Raw genomic sequence first — 22,464 nt, 5'->3', positions numbered from 1 at the left:
AAAAACATCCCCACAGCATGATGCTGCCATCACCATGCTTCACTGTGAGGATGGTGTTCTCGGGGTGATGAGAGGTGTTAAGTTTGCGCCAGACAGACATAGCGTTTTCCTTGATGGCCAAAAAGCTACATTTTAGTCTCATGTGACCAGATTACCTTCTTCCATATGTTTGGGGAGTCTCCCACATGCATTTTGGCGACCACCAAACATTTTTGCTTATTTTTTTCTTTAAGCAATGGCTTTTTTCTGGCCACTCTTCTGTAAAGCCCACCTCTGTGGAGTGTATAGCTTAAAGTAGTCCTATGGACAGATACTCCAATCTCCTCTGTGGAGCTTTGCAGCCCATTCAGGGTTATCTTTGGTCTCTTTGTTGCCTCTCTGATGAATGCCCTCCTTGCTTGGTCCTTGAGTTTTGGTGGGCAGCCCTCTCTTGGAAGGTTTGTTGTGGGGCTATATTCTTTCAATTTTTTAATAATGGATTAAATGGTGCTCTGTGGGATGTTCAAAGTTTCAGATATTTTTTATAACCCAACCCTAATCTGTACTTCTCCACAACTTTGTCCCTGACCTGTTTGGAGAGCTCCTTGGTCTTCATGGTGCCGCTTGCTTCGTGGTGTTGCAGATTCTTGGGTCTTTCAGAACAGGTGTATGTATACTGAGATCATGTGACAGATCATGTGACACTTAGATTGCACACAGGTGGACTTTATTTAACAAATTATGTGACTTCTGAAGGTAATTGGTTGCACCAGTTTATTTACATTTAAAAAAAAAAATGTTAACAAGTACTATTTTGTTTATTTCCATTATATGAAATCCAAATAAAAATCTATTTAAATTACAGGTTATAATGCAACAAAAAAGCAAAAATGCCAAGGGGATGAATACTTTTGCAAGGCATTGTATGGCGTAGAAAAAGACGAGTGACTGGGGTTTAAAGGAATCCTCTGACAGTGACGGTGGATGGGATCAATATGGGATTTCAGTCACTGACTGAGTTTTTCCAGTGACTGTTTTGGTATGGAGAGAAGATAAAAAAATATTGACTACCCATTGGGTTGGAGAAGATGATTGATGGTGAATGAAATTCATGCAAATTATAGGGTTAATCAGAGGCCTACTGTAATTTTCTCCATTGTTAAAATGGGTGCAATGGACAGTGGCAATGCAGTTAGTGGAACATGTAAATATGTGAAAGAAAGCACACCTACCTGGGGACAGAGCGGCAGAGACAGTGAAGGAAATGCCTGAGAGAGAGTGAAATAAGAGGCTCTCTATCTCTGAGCTGTGAAGCACACCTTTCTGTCTGACAGGACTGACTGCCCTAGTTTCTTATGAAGAAGATATTCTCTAAGCTGACCTGCCTGAAGAGGAGATGAAGCCTAGACCAACCACCTTCTAGGATGATTCTTATCAAAAACAGTGTGATCCATCTATTGGTTTTGCAGGGGTATTTGATTGTACATAGTCTTAAATCAGATAGAGATTTGAAATTATTATCAATGTCTTCATCTTCATGCTTTTATAATTGTTTTCCTTAATTCTGGAAAAAAATTATAACTTGTCAGACAGTCAAGCATGACTGATTGATTTTTATTTGGACGTTTTAACAAACGCAATGGCTATGTTTCTACGGTCCATGTGATTGGTTCATGGCTTTGCAGAGTGTTCTGATCAGTAGTTACCCACACATTTTAATCAGCCTTCTCTTTGGGTAAACCATCATGAGCTGGATATTGGGCAATTGTCTTTAATATTTAAACAATTATTTGAAATCTAATTTGCAATTAGTCTGCCATGTCTCTTTCAAGGAGGTACATTTCTTTTTTTATTGGAAATGTGAGAATGTTGTTTATTTCATGTTATTTTAATAAAATGAAGTGAAACTAATTTGCGTAAGTGTTCAACACCTTCCATTCTTTGTTGCTACTGACTGGTAAAATGACTGTGTTCACTCAAAACAATAACTGTCAATCAAAGTGTATGTTGCCTGTGCACGAACAAAGGCTTTGGCCATCTACATTCAAATAAATATTAAAAAGATAGACATTTATATCACACAAAATGATAACCCTGACACTGTATGCCGTAAAGAGCTTGTTTTAATGTCAATTGTCCCAGGCAGGTACAAAAGACGTTGAGACACTGATCTCCACCATTAGACTCTGTGCACCTCAGTAGGATACATGTGCAAGACTTTGTAGCTGGGTACAATGTTTGCTGTTGCAGTAGCAGTGTGGTGCAATCTCACTGTGGATCCCGTCTAGACAGGCCTCTAGGGGATTCCACCATTGGGAAATGGCACTAGGTGCACCACAGCTATTGGCAGAGAGGATGGGACTAAATGATAACACAATCTCAACAAAGCTATTGGGTAACACTTACGTTGAAGCTCCTTATGTTAAATTCACAACACCTTTTACAGTCATAGACCATTATGTTTTTGTGTTCTATAATGTCTGATGGCCCTGATGTTTTCCTTTCAGTTGGTCATCAGACCTAATTCGGAGACTGATGACAGGGCGTAAGTTTTAGCAATGTGTTTTCTTGTATCTTACGAATCATGTGTGTCTCAGAAAACTTCAGTGAAGGGGAAAATAGCCCTGGGGTCATCAAAAGTGGTGAAACACAAGACCAAAACCATCTCTGTCTTCTGACCTCTTGGCTTAAATTTCTGTGGAGTTTTGCTGCGTGTGTGTTTAACTGTTCTATTTCTGCTTTCTGACAGGCCATAGAGAGCGACTCCTTAAAATAAGACAAGCAATAGAATACAAAGATCTAATTCTGATCTGACCCTATGGTGACAAGAGCTCCACCTGGTGGGAATGCTGCGATCATGTTGCTGTCTACGTAGCTTTGACACATGCTTCCGATTCACCCTCATTACACAGTGGTGGCTGTAGCAGATCCAGCGGACTATAAGTGGGCTACACTATCCACGATCTACAAGCACACGCATGTACACAGCATCCTCTTGCACATACAGCGAATCCATCTCTGCAACCCCCCCCCCAAAAACAATAACTGTCAATCAAAGAGTATGTTCCCTGTGCAGACAAGGCATGTTTGTCTATAAGAAATCACGATGACTCTGACTTTGGGCACCAACATTAAAATAAATATTCAAAATATAGACACTTATATAATATATATATATAATAATATATAATAGTAATAATAATATAATAATATATATATATAAGATTATAACCCTGTAGATAAGTGTACTGCAAGTCTACTACCTGTGATGCACATTAATTCACTTTGGCAGAATAACTATTGTACCATTTCCCCAATTATGTTTAGAATAAACTAAAGAATTTGAACCATGCCATATCTCATATCTCAAAGTCCGTTTTCGTCTAAAATGGGTTTTGTAACATCCGTGCAACACAACGGTTAAATTAAGGTTGGGTTTTGATTTGACGATGTCCATTTGCCCACTAACCTGGGGTGAACAGCTGCGGCGATTGTTCTTTATCCAATAGCATAGACAGTGAGAGACCTGCCCAGCAGCTCCCACTGTTTATATAAGACAACACGACTTTGTTTACATAAGACAACACACCGCACATTTATTAACTTGAGAAATACTGCACCAAACATCTTAGTTAGATGTAAAAATTGAGCAACTAAAATATAATCAGCAAAAACGCTGACATTTATTACTGATTTCTTGAGTTATCATAGATTCATTCTGAGGATTTTGAGGAAGTGAAATAGGCTTATGCGTCTACAGTGGCTCATGGGGGACAAACATCATTAACCAAACGCGGAATCAGCCAGGAAACACCTCCAAGACTGAAATCTCGTTTTTCTAGTGAGCAACAGAAAAACACGTACCAATCGTTACCTTAACACGAGCACTGACACGTTTTGCTTCAGCAACAGTGGAATATCAAGACATTGCGTAACTTCATGAAGCGATAGCATCTCTGACATATTCACCACTAGATGGCAACATTAAAATATACTTTAAGTATTTATCAGGAAGGATATTAGTATTGTTTATACAGGTGATTTATACATAACACAGGATAGCATATTTCCATGGTAGTACATGTTACATTATACACTGAAATGTTTAGAGGGGGTGAAGTTGAGGAAATGGAAACTAATAGACGTTTTCACACTCATCTAACCTCTCAAAAATTCTTCAAAGACATGGAAACTTACATTAAAAAAAGACATCATGAACATTGTATTACGATAACACACATTGTGTTTCACAGTATATAACACCTGTAGGTATCTGCTTATTTTATTTTAGGATGCCCCAATAAATGTCCTGTAATTAAAAGCAATTCTCCTTTCATCCCTTAAATTGTATCAGCATATCGATTGCGCAACCAGGGCTGGTAAAACCTTGGATCATTGCTATTCTAACTTCCGCGATGCATATAAGGCCCTGCCCCGCCCTCCTTTCGGAAAAGCTGACCACGACTCCATTTTGTTGCTCCCTGCCTACAGACAAAAGCTAAAACAAGAAGCTCCCATGCTGAGGTCTGTTCAACGCTGGTCCGACCAATCTGATTCCACACTCCAAGACTGCTTCCATCACATGGACTGGGATATGTTTCGTATTGCGTCAAACAACAACATTGATGAATACGCTGATTCGGTGAGCGAGTTCATTAGAACGTGCATTGAAGATGTCATTCCCATAGCAACGATTAAAACATTCCCAAACCAGAAACCGTGGATTGATGGCAGTATTCGCGGGAAACTGAAAGCGCGAACCACTGCTTTTAATCAGGGCAAGGTGACCAGAAACATGACCGAATACAAACAGTGTAGCTATTCCCTCCGCAAGGCAATCAAACAAGCTAAGCGTCAGTATAGAGACAAAGTAGAATTGCAATTCAACAGCTCAGACACAAGAGGTATATGGCAGGGTCTACAGTCAATCACGGATTACAGAAAGAAAACCAGCCCAGTCACGGACCAGGATGCCTTGCTCCCAGGCAGACTAAATAACTTTTTTGCCCGCTTTGAGGACAATACAGTGCCACTGACACGGCCCGCAACCAAAACATGCAGACTCTCCTTCACTGCAGCCGAGGTGAGTAAAACATTTAAACGTGTTAACCCTCGCAAGGCTGTAGGCCCAGACGGCATCCCCAGCCGCGCCCTCAGAGCATGCGCAGACCAGCTGGCTGGTGTGTTTACGGACATATTCAATCAATCCCTATCCCAGTCTGCTGTTCCCACATGCTTCAAGAGGGCCACCATTGTTCCTGTTCCCAAGAAAGCTAAGGTAACTGAGCTAAACGACTACCGCCCCGTAGCACTCACTTCCGTCATCATGAAGTGCTTTGAGAGACTAGTCAAGGACCATATCACCTCCACCCTACCTGACACCCTAGACCCACTCCAATTTGCTTACCGCCCAAATAGGTCCACAGACGATGCAATCTCAACCACACTGCACACTGCCCTAACCCATCTGGACAAGAGGAATACCTATGTGAGAATGCTGTTCATCGACTACAGCTCAGCATTTAACACCATAGTACCCTCCAAACTCGTCATCAAGCTCGAGACCCTGGGTCTCGACCCCGCCCTGTGCAACTGGGTAGTGCACTTCCTGACGGGCCGCCCCCAGGTGGTGAGGGTAGGTAACAACATCTCCACCCCGCTGATCCTCAACACTGGGGCCCCACAAGGGTGCCCTCTGAGCCCTCCTGTACTCCCTGTTCACCCACGACTGCGTGGCCACGCACGCCTCCAACTCAATCATCAAGGTTGCGGACGACACAACAGTGGTAGGCTTGATTACCAACAACGACGAGACGGCCTACAGGGAGGGCCCTCGGAGTGTGGTGTCAGGAAAATAACCTCACAATCAACGTCAACAAAACTAAGGAGATGATTGTGGACTTCAGGAAACAGCAGAGGGAACACCCCCCTATCCACATCGATGGAACAGTAGTGGAGAGGGTAGTAAGTTTTAAGTTCCTCGGCATACACATCACAGACAAACTGAATTGGTCCACCCACACAGACAGCATCGTGAAGAAGGCGCCTCTTCAACCTCAGGAGGCTGAAGAAATTCGGCTTGTCACCAAAAGCACTCACAAACTTCTACAGATGCACAATCGAGAGCATCCTGTCGGGCTGTATCACCACCTGGTACGGCAACTGCTCCGCCTACAACCGTAAGGCTCTCCAGAGGGTAGTGAGGTCTGCACAACGCATCACGGGGGCAAACTACCTGCCCTCCAGGACACCTACACCACCCGATGTCACAGGAAGGCCATAAAGATCATCAAGGACAACAACCACCCGAGCCACTGCCTGTTCACCCCGCTATCGTCCAGAAGGCGAGGTCAGTACAGCTGCATCAAAGCTGGGACCGAGAGACTGAAAAACAGCTTCTATCTCAAGGCCATCAGACTGTTAAACAGCCACCACTAACATTGAGTGGCTGCTGCCAACACACTGACTCAACTCCAGCCACTTTAATAATGGGAATTGATGTAAAATATATCACTAGCCACTTTAAACAATGTAACTTAATATAATGTTTACATACCCTACACTATTTATCTCATATGTATACGTATATACTGTACTCTATATCATCTACTGCATCTTTATGTAATACTTGTATCACTAGCCACTTTAAACTATGCCACTTTACATACTCATCTCATATGTATATACTGTACTCGATACCATCTACTGCATCTTGCCTATGCCGCTCTGTACCATCACTCATTCATATATCTTTATGTACATATTCTTTATCCCTCTACACTTATGTGTATAAGGTAGTAGTTTTGGAATTGTTAGCTAGATTACTCGTTGGTTATTACTGCATTGTCAGAACTAGAAGCACAAGCATTTCGCTACACTCGCATTAACATCTGCTAACCATGTGTATGTGACAAATACAATTTGATTTGATTTAATTAAAAAGCATGGTAGAAGACAGAATAGCTGCAGTTACAGCAATATGGTAGGAAGCTCAGTAATGGATCATTCATAATGTATTATAAACTGGGTGGTTGGGCCCTGAATGCTGATTGGCTGAAAGCCGTGATATATCAGACCGTATACCACTGGTATGACAAAACGTTTATTTTTACTGTTCAAATTACGTTGGTAACCAGTTTATAATAGCAATAAGGGACCTCGAGGGTTTGTGGTATGTGGCCAATATGCCACGACTAATGGCTGTATCCAGGCAATCAGCGTTGCGTCGTGCATAAGAACAGCCTTTAGCCATAGTATATTGGTCATAAACCCCACCCCCTCATGCCTTATTGTTTAAATAGAGTTCACAGATCCTTCTATTAAACAACAAGTCCCAAGAAAACAGACTTAACCCTCACTTGTCATGGAGGTCACCTGTGAAGCCAGACATTTGCTTTAACTGAGAGCCTGATGAAAACTAGCCTGGTCTCAGTGACTATTGCTGCTATTATATACATGACACAGAAGAGTTGACCAAAGCACCAACAGATCTGGCTAGATAAAGACCTATGAGGTTCTGCATATTGTTATAATAAACACAATAGTTGGATAAAACTCTACTGTATAACACAGGATGTTGGTGGTACCACCAATATGGGCAGCAGGTAGCCTGGTGGGTAGGAGCAAAAGGTTGCTGGATTGAATCCCAGAGCAGACAAGGTCAAATCTGTCGCTCTGCCCCTGAGCAAGGCAGTTAACCCACTGTTCCATCAGCACAGATGACGTGGATGTTGATTAATGCAGCCCTCCGCACCTCTCTGATTTAGAGGGTTGGGTTAAATGCAGTTTCCATGTGTTTAATTCCATTTGCGCAATTATTAAGAGCAGTCCTCCCCTCAGCAGCCTCCACTGCTGTGTAGTATTCTTTTCTTCATAACTGAGTCTCCCACTACTCTAGTACAGGTCCCTCATGATTTCCTGTAGTAGGGGGTGCAGACAAGTCTCCCGCTCCTGCTTCTTGAGCAGGTGGATGAGCCGGATGTGGTCAGCCACCAGCGGCTGCAGGTCGGTCATCTTCTGCAGCAGCCTGGCAAACAGCTGGGGGCAGTCTGGGTGGATGGTCTTCAACTGCAGCTCCAAGGCCTGCAGTACTGCCTCCTGGAGGTCCTCGATGGGCTTCACATTCACCAGGCCTGGACGGTCTAGAGTAGAGCACAACAAGGTCAAGGTTAGAGGTCACCAGCGAGTGGAAAGTGCAACATACAGTATACATCAAATGATCTGAAGTTGCAATGTCCTGATGAGCAAAGTCCAAGGTCAATTGAAATGATACAGCATAAAATAGGTCACCATTGTTTTATATCTGGTCTCAAGCCCAATCAAGCCATCTCAGAGCAATAAAACACCTAATCCTGCAGTTGAGGTCAATGGAAGGCAGACCGTTGGGGATAGGGTAGCCTAGTGGTTAGAGTGTTGGACTAGTAACCGGAAGGTTGCGAGTTCAAACCCCCGAGCTGACAAGGTACAAATCTGTCGTTCTGCCCCTGAACAGGCAGTTAACCCACTGTTCCTAGGCCGTCATTGAAAATAAGAATTTGTTCTTACTTGTTACTTGTTCTGACTTGCCTGGTTAAATAAAGGTAAAATAAAAAAAAATAAAAAAAATAGAAGAAGGATGCCATATTGGTGCACAATCAACAAATCTGATCAAACAAAGTGGATTTTCGTCAAATCTGTCATGATTGATGTATTGTAACAGGCCCACAACGTGTTTTCTAAAGTCTGTTTTTGATATATGTGGCTGTTTTTGCTGCATAACATTTAGAAAAAGTGACTGCTAAATGCTAAATCCAGTTTGTATAAACTGGTAGAATAGCTAGCATACAAAAATCGGTGGTGGTAGCCAAAGTAATTTTGAACTGCAATGCAGTTGATTGGTGACGATGACATGAACATGTATTGGGGTTGACATGCATACAAGCAATATACTTTGATGTTTACCTCAACATAGTGTGAAATACACATACTGTATAAACAATCGCCTTAAGGTAGGCTAATTTTGCTAGGGGGCAATGAGAAGTATCTGGACATTTTCCCCAAGGCATCTTTCCCCCCCGCGTTTGGGATGAGTTCCATTGACCTCTTTACCGCATCTATCTAACATACAGTTGAAGTCGGAAGTTTACATACACCTTAGCCAAATACATTTAAACTCAATTTTTCACAATTCCTGACATTTAAATCTGAGTAAAAATTACCTGTCTTAGGTCAGTTAGTATCACCACTTTATTTTAAGAATATGAAATGTCAGAATAGTAAAGAGAATGATTTATTTCAGCTTTTATTTCTTTCATCACATTCCCAGTGGGTCAGAAGTTTACATACACTCAATTAGTATTTGGTAGCATTGCCATTAAATGGTTTAACTTGGGTCAAACGTTTCGGGTAGCCTTCCACAAGCTTCCCACAATAAGTTGGGTGAAATTTGGCCCATTCCTCCTGACAGAGCTGGTGTAACTGAGTCAGGTCTGTAGGTCTCCTTGATTGCACACACTTTTCAGTTCCGCCCATAGATTTTCTATAGGATTTAGTCAGGGCTTTGTGATGGCCACTCCAATACCTTGACTTTGTTGTCCTTAAGCCATTGTGCCACAACTTTGGAAGTATGCTTGGGGTCATTGTCCATTTGGAAGACCCATTTGCGACCAAGCTTTAACTTCCTGACTGATGTCTTGAGATGTTGCTTCAATATATCCACATGATTTTCCATCATCATCATGCCATCTATTTTGTGAACTGCACCAGTCCCTCCTGCAGAAAAGCACCCCCACAACGTGATGCTGCCACCCCCGTGCTTTACGGTTGGGATGGTGTTCCTCGGCTTGCAAGGCTCCCCCTTTTCCACCAAACATAACGATGTAATTATGGCCAAACAGTTCTATTTTTGTTTCATCAGACCAGAGGACATTTCTCTAAAAAGTACTATCTTTGTCCCCATGTGCAGTTGCAAACTCTGGTCTGGCTTTTTTATGGCGGTTTTGGAGCAGTGGCTTCTTCCTTGCTGAGCAGCCTTTCAGGTTATGTCGATATAGGACTTGATTTACCTTGGCTATAGATACTTTTGTACCTGTTTCCTCCAGCATCTTCACAAGGTCCTTTGCTGTTGTTCTGGGATTGATTTGCACTTTTCGCACGAAAGTACGTTCATCTCTAGGAGAATGTGTCTCCTTCCTGAGAGGTATGATGGCTGCGTGGTCCCATGGTGTTTATACTTGCATACTAATGTTTGTACAGATGAACGTGGTACCTTTAGGCGTTTGGAAATTGCTCCCAAGGATGAACCAGACTTGTGGAGGTCTACAATTTTTTTCCTGAGGTCTTGGCTGATATCTTTTGATTTCCCCATGATGCCAAGCAAAGAGGCAGTGAGTTTGAAGGTAGGCCTTGAAATACATCCACAGGTACATCTCCAATTGACTCAAATGATGTCAATTAGCCTATTTAGAAGCTTCTAAAGCCATGACATAATTTTCGGGAATTTTCCAAGCTGTTTGAAGGCACAACTTAGTGTTTGTAAACTTCTGACCCACTGGAATTGTGATACAGTGAATTGTAAGTGAAATAATCTGTCTGTAAACAATTGTTGGAAAAATGACTTGTGTCATGCACAAAGTAGATGTCCTAACCGACTTGCCAAAACTGTAGTTGATAACAATACATTTGTGGAGCGGTTGAAAAACAAGTTTTAATGACTCTAACTTATGTGTATGTAAACTTCTGACTTCAACTGTAAATGCATAAATGGAAAATGGAAAAACACCACCTCCACTGAGGATGATGACAGCGAGGAAGAGCGCTGTATCACTATCGTCCAGCTCCAGCACGTTTAATTTTACCGCAAACTCAAACTTTGGCTCCATCATCTCACAGAAGGGCTTCCTCAGACTCTTGAGGAACTCCCGGGTCATGAAGATCTGTCCGTAGGCGAACAGTGTGCCGTCCTTGTTCATCAGCGGCGCCAGCATGATCAACATGACCTCGATGACCCCGTACTTCAGCAGGGTCACCTGGTCATTTATGTCCAGCTCTGTCAACCCAGGGATACTCTTGGCAAACTCTATGATTTCTCGTACAGCTTCGGCGGTGCGGAACTGAACCTGCCGGAAAAAGAAGAGCTCCAGCTCCCCGGCAGGCTCTTGAGGGGGCAGGACAGACCTCTGGTGCTCCAGGAAAGGGAACTGTCTACTGTTTATAAAGTCCTGACCCGCTGTCAGGGACTTCATGTCATGGATGACAAATGGCTAGAAGGAAAGAGAGACATCCCTTAAAAACGTAATGTATTCATAATGTATTATGAAGCATTGCCATCCTTTGCCATTCATTCTCTTGGCAATTTGTAGTGATTCAGTATTTGCCACCCTTGCTGGGTGCACAACGGTTTAATCTAACTAGGAAATAAAAGATGATTAAAATCCTGACTTTTTGGTTAGTGAAAATATATCTGCTTCTCTAAAGTATAAATAACTGTCTATTAGTTATTTCCTCTTAGACAAGCTGAGATGACCCAATATTACTGCTTCCTACTGTACACTGTGCTACCAGTTAATCAGGACAGAGTGCATTTTCCAAAAACTGTGATATTCAAATATACAGAACCAAATGTCTGGTGTGTGTGAGAGAGAAAGAGGTGTGAAGTGGCTCTCAATGGCTCTGTTCTGACTCATATTACAAATGTTCCATTGACATCAATGCAACATTTATGCTAAACTTTAAAGATTATGTGCATGTAGTTGTACAGTATCTCAAGTAACAATTGGGCCCTTACTGAGTTTCCGTGGGTCTTCCCAGACAGGATGGCTCTGGCCCTGCTCTTGGTCAGGGGAAAGTGTCTGTGATAGGACAGACACAGCTGTCTGGACAAGGCTCTCAAGTCCGCTGACTCTGGGCTCCTGGGGGACACATCCATAAACTCAGCCAGCAGCTTCTCTCTCTCCTCCTGGGGCATCTGGCCGAAGCGGATGGCTGCGCGGGGACATCAAAATCATTATATTCTAGCCTGGGTGCCAGTCAGACTCTTTCTGTATTGAATAATGCTACACGTCACTGGCTGCCCAAACAAGACAATGACAAAGACGTTGGAGGAAGGACTATACTTCATCCTGCTGTGTAGAAACCTTTCCAAAGACTTAAGGCCCGGTTTCAGACAGACACCTGCTGTTGAAACAGTTCACATTGAATATGTTTAACATCCTTGATTAAGCCTGTGACAGTCATGTAATTTTGGATGACGGTCATTGGTCAGCCAAATGACCGGGTCACCTTTATAACCGTTCAATAGCAACAAAAAAATAAAGACGCACATTTTCTTCTCTACTCCGCTCCTGACTGTGCTGCCATAGAAATATAATGAATAAAACGGGTGTCCCCCTTCAAGTCAATAATGGCATAATGGGTGGACTGACGGCCATTGCGAGTGCACCCACCCATAGGAGAAAAGCAGGAAGTAAAAGCAGAAAGTGTACCCATCAATATGTGCTGTGATTTGTTGATTCAACTCAGCTTAGATTAGAAAAAATACATTCTATTGTATGAGCCACATCAGTTAACATCACTTAAGCAATCATTTGAATGAACATTCTACATTACCATGGAAATGATTGCTTAAGTGATAATGTCAGAGAAGTCGATGTTTGGAGGATATATTGTTGTTAGGTCTGAGACAAAGTCAAAATGATACATTTGTTTAAGCTGTCTTCTAGTGACATTTATTTGGATACATCCATAACAATGAGCTAAAGAGGCACGACTTCGCCTGGCATAGAAAATGTGCTCACTCGTCAGGACAGTGTTGTTCAAAGGAGCTAGCCAACAACACAGCTACAGTAACATGATCACTTCAAACTGAAGCTGGAAAGACCTCAAATTAGCTATGTTTCATGTGAAATTTTTTCAACATTTTAAAAATATTTTTTGTATATCTCCATAAAAATGATGCCAGCTTATTCATGATTTCGACTGGCTGAGAAACGCTGCCTGTTTGTCCATTTCGTCCCGACTCCCGACACGTTCATTACTATGGGGCAGCTGGAGATCTAATTTTAATATTGTTTCAATTTTGCAAATGTCGGAGAGACAGACAGCAAGGTTTATACAAATCTCCGCTGTTGAAAACAAAATGTTAGTCTAAAAGAAATGTGAGATAATGTCTAGATGCGTTTTCAAGTTTATATGTTGCTTGGCTGGGCTGATGAGACAGTGGATTACACAGTCAGATGGAACAGAGTAAATAGGCATTTTAACATCATAGATTTAGCCAGTGGCAACTTGTGGAATAGAGATCAGCTGGAATGCAGTTTTAACTAACCAATCAGCATTCAGGATTAGACCCACCCATTGTATAAATCCCAATACCATGCAGCCATTGCGAGTGTACCCATGAGTTTACCAGTCAAATTGCCATGATTAGAGGTTCCAAACCCATTCTTTTCATTCTATTTCAATGTGTGCTGGTGCTGCAGGGAGTGGGGCGTTGCCTAGGAGCAACAATGTTTCATAATGTTGTTAAGAGTCCATGTTATTGCAAATTAATAAAAAAAGAAAACTGAAATATCACATTTACACTTCCATTCAAAAGTTTGGGGTCACTTAGAAATGTCCTTGTTTTTGAAATAAAAGCACATTTTTTTGTCTATTCTAATAACATCAAATTGATCAAAAATACTGTGTAGACATTGTTAATGTTGTTGGAAACAGCAGATTTTTATGGAATATCTACATAGGCCTACAGAGGCCCATTCTCAGCAACCATCACTCCTCTGTTCCAATGGCACCTTGTGTTAGCTAATCCAAGTTGATCATTTTAAAAGGCTAATTAATCATTAGAAAACCCTTTTGCAATTATGTTAGCACAGCTGAAAACTTTTGTTCTGATTAAAGAAGCAATAAAACTGGCCTTCTTTAGACTAGTTGAGTATCTGGAGTGTCAGCATTTGTGGGTTCGATTATAGGCTCAACATGGCCAGAAACAAATAACTTTCTTCTGAAACTCATCAGTCTATTCTTGTTCTGAGAAATGAAGGCTATTCCATGCGAGAAATTGCCAAGAAACTGAAGATCTCGTACAACGCTGTGTACTACTCCCTTCACAGAACAGCGCAAACTGTCTCTAACTAGAATAGAAAGAGGAGTGGGAGGCCCTGGTGCACAACTGAGCAAGAAGACAAGTATATTAGAGTGTCTAGTTTGAGAAACAGACGTCTCACAAGTCCTCAACTGGCAGCTTCATTAAATAGTACCCGCAAAACACCAGTCTCAACATCAACAGTGAAGATGCAACCCCGGGATGCTGGCCTTCTAGGCAGAGTTGCAAAGAAAAATCCATATCTCAGACCTGGCCAATAAAAATAAAAGATTAAGATGGGCAAAATAACACAGACACTGGACAGAGGAAGATTGGAAGAACGTGTTATGGACAGACTAATCTAAGTTTGAGGTGTTCGGATCACAAAGAAGAAAATTCGTAAGACGCAGACAAAATGAAAAGATGCTGGAGGAGTGCTTGACGCCATCTTTCAAGCATGGTGGAGGCAATGTGCTGGTCTGGGAGTGCTTTGGTGGTGGTAAAGTGGGAGATTTCTACAGGGTAAAAGGGATTTTGAAGAAGGAAAGCTATCACTCCAATTCGCAAAACACCATGCCATACTCTGTGGATGGCACTTAATTGGAGCCAGGGTTCTACTACAACAGGACAATGACCCAAAGCACAGCTAAAACTATGCAATAACTATTTAGGGAAGAAGCAGTCAGCTGGTATCTGTCTATAATGGAGTGGCCAGCACAGTCACCGGATCTCAACCCTATTGAGCTGTTGTGGGAGCAGCTTGACCATGTGGTACATAAGAAGTGTCCAACAAGCCAATCCAACTTGTGGGAGATGCTTCAGGAAGCATAGGGTGAAATCTCTTCAGATTACCACAACAAATTGACATCTAGAATGCCAAAGGCCTGCAAGGATGTAATTGATGCAAATTATTTGAAAAAAGCTAAGTTTGAAGGAAACTATTATTATTTCAATTAAAAATCTTTATTTATAACCTTGTCAACATCTTGACTATATTTCCAATTCATTTTGCAACTTATTTCATGTGTGTTTTTATGGAAAACAAGGAAATTTCTAAGTGACCCCAAACTTTTGATCGGTGGTGTACATTAGTATTCAGACCCTTCACTCAGTACTTTGTTGAAGCACCTTTGGCAGCGATTACAGCCTTGAGTCTTCTAGGGTATAATTCTACAAGCTTGACACACCTGTATTTGGGGAGTTTCTCCCATTCTTCTCTGCAAATCCTCTCAAGCTCTTGTCAGATTGGATGGGAAGCACTGCTGCACATATATTTTCAGGTCTCTCCAGAGATTTTGGATCAGATTCAAGTCTAGGCTTTGGCAGGGCCACTCAAGGAAATTCAGAGACTTGTCCCGAAAGCAGTCCTGCATTGTCTTGGCTGTGTGCTTCTGGTCATTGGCCTGTTATAAGGTGAACATTCGCCCCAGTCTGAGGACCTGAGTGCTCTGGAGCAGGTTTTCATCAAGGATCTCTCTGTACTTTGCTCCATTCATCTTTCCCCTGATCCTGACTAGTCTCCCAGTCCCTGCCACTGAAAACATCCCCACAGCATGATGCTGCCACCATCATGATTCACTGTAGGGATGGTGCCATGTTTCCTCCAGATTTGACACTTGGCATTCAGGCCAAAGAGTTCAATCTTGGTTTCATCAGACCAGATAATCTTGTTTCTCATGGTCTGAGAGTCATTTAGGTGCCTTTTGACAAACTCCAAGCGGGCTATCATGTGCCTTTTACTGAGGAGTGAATTCCGTCAGGCCACTCTACCATAAAGGCCTGATTGGTGGAGTGCTTTAGAAATGGTTGTCCTTCTGGAAGGCTTTCCCGTCTCCACAGAGGAACTCTGGAGCTCTGTCAGTGTGACCATCAGGTTCTTGTTCACCTTCCTGACCAAGGACCTTCTCCCCCGAGTTCTCAGTTATGCTGGACGGACAGCTCTAGAAAGAGTCTTGGTGATTCCAAACTTCTTCAATTTAAGAATGACGGAGGCCACTGTGTTCTTGGGGACCTTCGATGCTGCAGAATGTTTTTGATATCCTTCCTCAGATCTGAGCCTCAACACAATCCTGTCTCAGAGCTCTACAGACAATTCCTTCATCCTCATGGTTTGGTTATTTCTCTGACATGCACTGTCAACTGTGGGACCTTATATAGACAGGTGTGTGCCTTTCCAAATCATGTCCAGTCAATTGAATTTACCACAGGCGGACTCCAATCAAGTTGTAGAACATCTCAAGGATGATCAATGGAAACAGGATGCAGTTGAGCTTAATTTCGAGCATCATAGAAAAGGGTCTGAATACTTATTTAAATAAGGTATTTCAGTTTATTATTTGTAATAAATGTGCTTACATTTCTATAAACCTGTTTTCACTTTGTCATTAAGGGGTATTGTCATTAAGGGGTATTGTGTGTAGATGAGGGGAAAAAATAATTGAATCCATTTTAGAATAAGTCTGTAATGTAACAAAATGTGGAAAAAGTCAAGGGATCTGAATACTTTCCGAATGCACTGTATATGACAAATCATGACTCTTAAAAATATTGGTAAGCAAATATACTTTTCACCACAATGTAGTGGCTTACCATCGTGTGACATGCCCACAAGCAGACATTTCTGAAAGCGACAGTACTGGCATTTATTCCGGCTCTTTTTGTGAATCCGACAATGCAGATCACAGTGGTCATACACCAGTTTTAACCTCATGGTTCTTCGGAAGAACCCCTAAGAGAAAGGCAGAGAACATGTAGATTGTAGAATCATAAAGCAGCAACAGACTATAATTATTTTACAGAAAAAAAAAAAAAAATGTGATCAATGGAAACAGTGGGCTTGATATGAATACAAGGTTTACGGTGAGTGTTTATGTGTCAGGGTTAAATCCTTACTAATACATGACCCCCTGGAGGTTAAATAGCAAGACGTTTGTTTTGTTTTTATGCTCAAATGTGTAACAATGCATTTGTATAGCTCCAAGCAAACACAATAGCCATACATACTGTCAAGCCACCAGAACCTCATTTGGTAGGTCTCAGTCTTACCTTGCAGCCCTCACAGGCATGGACTCCATAGTGGAAGCCTGAGGCCGTGTCCCCACACACTCTGCAGTCAATGTAGAGCAGAGTGCTGGGGTCTGTGTAAGTGGGGGACTTGGAGTGAAGAGTGGGTCTGGACAGGCTGACAACGCTACAGTTGCTAGACCAAAGAGGGGACATGGACTCCTCTTTTAACAAACCTAAACAAAGACAGATGAGAACACAATGAGATACAGATGTAGGATCTTCATTTGAGCCAGTTTGCTACAGCTGGAAAATAATCCTGCAGCAACAGGAAATGTGAATTATTATGTGGATTATAATTAATTAACATTTTTGTAGGGGTTGATACATTTTTCGTAGGGGAATCAAGTCTGAAATGTCAAACTTTCAAACTTCAGAAGCCTTTTTAAACCTTAAATACACTGCATGTTTTACATTTCCTGCATTGCTGGAAAGTTCTCTTGCAACAGGGTGATCAAATTAAGATCCTACATCTGTATACATAGCATCACAGGCAAGAGAAAAGACTGTGTTATTACACTTTAGTAAATGCCAGATTTAGTAAAAGTCCCTTACAGTAGACTTACATTGGTACTCGCTGTATGTGTAGTTGTATGGGTAGTTGAATGAGTGGTTTCTGTGTGGGCTGTGGTTAAATGAGTGGTTTCTGTGTGGGCTGTGGTTGAATGAGTGGTTTATGTCTGAGCTGTGGTTCAATGAATGGTTTATGTCTGGGCTGTGGTTGAATGAGTGGTTTATGTCTAGGCTGTGGTTCAATGAATGGTTTATGTCTGGGCTGTGGTTAAATGAATGGTTTATGTCTGGGCTGTGGTTAAATGACTGGTTTATGTCTGGGCTGTGGTTGAATGAGTGGTTTATGTCTGAGCTGTGGTTCAATGAATGGTTTATGTCTGGGCTGTGGTTGAATGAGTGGTTTATGTCTAGGCTGTGGTTGAATGAGTGGTTTATGTCTGGGCTGTGGTTGAATGAGTGGTTTATGTCTAGGCTGTGGTTGAATGAGTGGTTTATGTCTGGGCTGTGGTTGAATGAGTGGTTTATGTCTGGGCTGTGGTTGAATGAGTGGTTTATGTCTGGGCTGTGGTTGAATGAGTGGTTTATGTCTAGGCTGTGGTTGAATGAGTGGTTTATGTCTGGGCTGTGGTTGAATGAGTGGTTTATGTCTGGGCTGTGGTTGAATGAGTGGTTTATGTCTGGGCTGTGGTTGAATGAGTGGTTTATGTCTGGGCTGTGGTTGAATGAGTGGTTTATGTCTAGGCTGTGGTTGAATGAGTGGTTTATGTCTGGGCTGTGGTTGAATGAGTGGTTTATGTCTGGGCTGTGGTTGAATGAGTGGTTTATGTCTGGGCTGTGAGTAAGTGGGTCTGGGCTGTGGTTTAGTGGTTTCTGTCTGGGCTGTGGTTGAATGAGTGGTTTCTGTCTGGGCTGTGGTTGAATGAGTGGTTTCTGTCTGAGCTGTGGTTGAATGAGTGGTTTCTGTCTGAGCTGTGGTTGAATGAGTGGTTTATGTCTGGGCTGTGGTTGAATGAGTGGTTTATGTCTAGGCTGTGGTTGAATGAGTGGTTTATGTCTGGGCTGTGGTTGAATGAGTGGTTTATGTCTGGGCTGTGGTTGAATGAGTGGTTTATGTCTGAGCTGTGGTTGAATACGTGGTTTCTGTCTGGGCTGTGGTTGAATGAGTGGTTTATGTCTGGGCTGTGGTTGAATGAGTGGTTTATGTCTGGGCTGTGGTTGAATGAGTGGTTTATGTCTGGGCTGTGGTTGAATGAGTGGTTTATGTCTGGGCTGTGGTTGAATGAGTGGTTTATGTCTGGTTTATGTCTGGGCTGTGGTTGAATGAGTGGTTTATGTCTAGGCTGTGGTTGAATGAGTGGTTTATGTCTGGGCTGTGGTTGAATGAGTGGTTTATGTCTGAGCTGTGGTTGAATGAGTGGTTTATGTCTAGGCTGTGGTTGAATGAGTGGTTTATGTCTGAGCTGTGGTTGAATGAGTGGTTTCTGTCTGGGCTGTGGTTGAATGAGTGGTTTATGTCTGGGCTGTGGTTGAATGAGTGGTTTATGTCTGGGCTGTGGTTGAATGAGTGGTTTATGTCTGGGCTGTGGTTGAATGAGTGGTTTATGTCTGGGCTGTGGTTGAGTAAGTGGTTTCTGTCTGGGCTGTGGTGGTGGGGACTGTTGAGGCTGTGCTCTAGGGAGGAGAGGTAAAGGTGGTCCAGGGTTGACAGGGTCTTCATGTCAGAACTATTCATCCTGTTGTCCATCTCTGCCAGGTCCAATGTGCCCAGCTCAAAACTCATTATAGGTCACCATCTCTGGATAAGAAGACAACAGTGAAGAGGTCAACTAACAGTATGAATCTCTCAATTTACTATAAATAAAGCTATCAAGGAGACCACAGAAGAGGCAAACCATTCATTACCAGTGCTACTATAAATGGGTGTAATTATTATAACTTCAGCCTGTTAAAACTAAGAAAAACAATTGGACTAATTCTACATTTGCACTAATTTGGATCTATACATTAGATTCAGGGCAAACACAGGAATGCACTTTTCATTCAGCTTATTGCAATGTTTAAGAGATAAGAGAGCGACAACTAACTAAGCGGCCCGCTGGTAGGAACTCTCAGCCCCACAGTAAGTCAACACAACTTTCTGTACTGTACCATTTCAGAACATTTCTCCACTTTCTCACATTAGGTGAGAAAGGTGAACATAGCCACGTTCACTTCAACTCAAAGAAACACCTTTAGAATTGACAGGTACAACTACCTCTCTCTCTGTCTCTGTCTCTGTCTCTGTCTCTGTCTCTGTCTCTGTCTCTCTCTCTCTCTCTCTCTCTCTCTCTCTCTCTCTCTGCAGAAATCAAGATAAGATTTTTTTTTAATAAAAAAAAAATATCTGAGTGTAGGATGATAAATGGCCGCCTGTCATCTGTAGCTAGTCTTTCAAAATTAATGAGAAAACTTTCATAGGCAGTGTGTGTGTGTGTGTGTGTGTGTGTGTGTGTGTGTGTGTGTGTGTGTGTGTGTGTGTGTGTGTGTGTGTGTGTGTGTGTGTGTGTGTGTGTTTGTGTGTGTGTGTGTGCGTGCATATCTGCGTGCATACGTACATGTCTTGCATAATGTATAAAGGATATTTAATGCTGAAACCCTCCTATTAAACACCAATGGTATTCACTAAGTCAATGGTTCATATTTAGGATAATGTTTTACTGCTTTGTCATCCTATTTTTGATTTGAAAATCATCTTATCAAATATTTGACATATGATCAGGATACACAGAAGGCCAGAGCTAATTACAGACACCAGTAAAATGTTTAAGTACCCAAAGGGGCCACTAGATGTCTTCTGATAGATTACAAAAAATCCTTGTAAAATTCAACAATTCTAGTAGTTTATTGGTAAACTTGAAACGTTTCCAATAATATACCCTTCCTTTGCAACCCTAATGATGAGTGCTGACAAATTATCTACACATACCTTAACAGAAGACTGACAAAGTCCTGTGGAACAGTCTTGTTACCTAAGTGGTATGATTGAAAAGGTTTGTGTGTTAGAAGTTGGTAAACAGGGAACACCGGAGAATTACGGTGATCATATTGAGGTCTGGATACTACATTGTAAAAAGTCATTAGTTCTGCTAACAATTGTTTGTTTGTTGTGGAAACCCGTTGCTTAGAAGAGTAACCTAACTCAAAGTATTTCAGTATTCAATACTTTCTAGTAATACAGTGACATCTCCATCCATATGATTATCTTTTAAAGTTGTAAATACTTCATTGTTATGTGTTTTATGAGCTTTTTGCGACTAAATTAAATGATGTACGATTTAAGTTACTTGAAGAGGAAAATTTGTTGTAATGAACATACAAATGTAGGGTCCCTTCTACTTAAATTGTTAACCTTCATTAAAAAACATCTCAAGTAGTAAGTAGTTCTGATTAGTCATTTTCAGTGGTCATGTCTTAGTGTTTAACATTGTTTAAGGTATTTGACCATTTGTAATTTTAACCCCCCTTAGCAGGCATTGTTGGGCACAGTGATCATTCCTCTAGCAGTAACTGGAGGTAGAGCTGTAAGCTTTACAGGATGCAGCATTATCCTCTGTCAGTAAGACTGGTGAACATTACCGAGTTGATGGTGGGAAAGGCTTGACTCATTATTGAACGTCAATTTGATATCCGTTCATCGTGATCAACTACACCTCATAGCACAACAAACTGCTTAATACTATTTTAGAAATATACTTTTATTTCTTCAAACATTAATACAACATTGTGTAAAAGTACCATGAAGTCTAAACATTTTGAAATACACACAATTCTTTAAAAAAGAGCCACGTGCCACTATTATGAATTAATAACTTGTAAAAACGTAATAATTCTATATCAGCACAACCCAGATAATCAAGTGTTTTTTACGTAAATATCAATGTCTTATTACTACCTTATTATTTTAAGTAAAGAAGTAAAACATAATAGAATCAGGTATGAACAACTTATTTAATACATGTTAGACTGACTTTAAAATATTAAACAATCATAACTTGTAAAACTCAATAACTAGATTATCAGAACACAAATAAATAAAGATGTATTTACTCAATAACCTAATAATTGTTAACAGTACTCAAAAATGACATATGAGTTAGTATCACTTTTATGATTTGAGTTCTACTGGCTGTTGGAGATGTTTGAGTAACCACTACAAAATGTATTTAATGAGTTAGGCAGTTACTTTATAATAATAGAATAATAAGAATAAAAATACAATTCTATAAATTGACAACTTGGGTGGAATAAATTAAACATTTATCAAACTGTCAAAAGTTGACTGTAGCATATATGTTGTTCGAATTACAGACAAACTAGCATATAAATTGATTAAATAAATCCTTATTATAATCCAAAAAGGTTTTGTATGTCCATGCAAATAGGTCAAGATAAATTGTCAAATGAAACATGGATTTAAAACCGCTATCAGTAGTGTTCATGAATAGCCTTGACAGACAGTTGCACTTGTTCACCTTTTGAAACTAGATAGCAGTCTACAGTCTCACGCAATCAGAATTATTCAAGGAAGATGTAGTTTAGCCTACCTGTCTTGATCTGCAACACAAAATATCAACTCGTTCTTCACTATTCATTTATGAAGCTTAATTCACATATTCAGCAATTTGTCTTCCTTTTTCTTGATCACGGGGTTGCTTAATAATAGGACAGGTTACATGTGGGTCACGCGACCAGTGTTTGAATAATTCCCTTCGCGAACTGCATGGCTTTCCATCTTCCGTCCCGCCTCCATTTATGGGTTGGATTTTGGAGTAATTCTTCACTGAACATTGGGCGCAAACCTGTTGCACTGA

At 41.3% G+C, this 22,464-nt stretch overlaps 1 protein-coding gene across 1 annotated transcript; it reads right to left on the bottom strand.

The window, feature by feature from the left end:
• Positions 1 to 7,722: 7,722 nt before the first annotated feature.
• LOC112221460 (peroxisome proliferator-activated receptor gamma-like) lies at positions 7,723 to 17,266 on the bottom strand. Its single transcript, XM_024383602.2, has 5 exons — positions 17,084 to 17,266; positions 16,628 to 16,766; positions 11,744 to 11,940; positions 10,742 to 11,219; positions 7,723 to 8,120 (listed from the first exon to the last, which is right to left on the bottom strand). Exons 1-5 carry the CDS (start codon positions 17,255 to 17,257, stop codon positions 7,873 to 7,875), a joined length of 1,236 nt encoding a protein of 411 aa, XP_024239370.2. The 5' UTR covers positions 17,258 to 17,266; the 3' UTR covers positions 7,723 to 7,872.
• Between the last annotated feature and the right edge of the window lie 5,198 nt (positions 17,267 to 22,464).

This window comes from Oncorhynchus tshawytscha, linkage group LG22 (genome assembly GCF_018296145.1).
Source record: "Oncorhynchus tshawytscha isolate Ot180627B linkage group LG22, Otsh_v2.0, whole genome shotgun sequence".
In the NCBI taxonomy this organism is placed as follows: Eukaryota; Metazoa; Chordata; class Actinopteri; order Salmoniformes; family Salmonidae; genus Oncorhynchus; species Oncorhynchus tshawytscha.
Note: the sequence above shows the minus strand (reverse complement) of the source record. Positions and strands in the feature narration are given on the sequence as shown.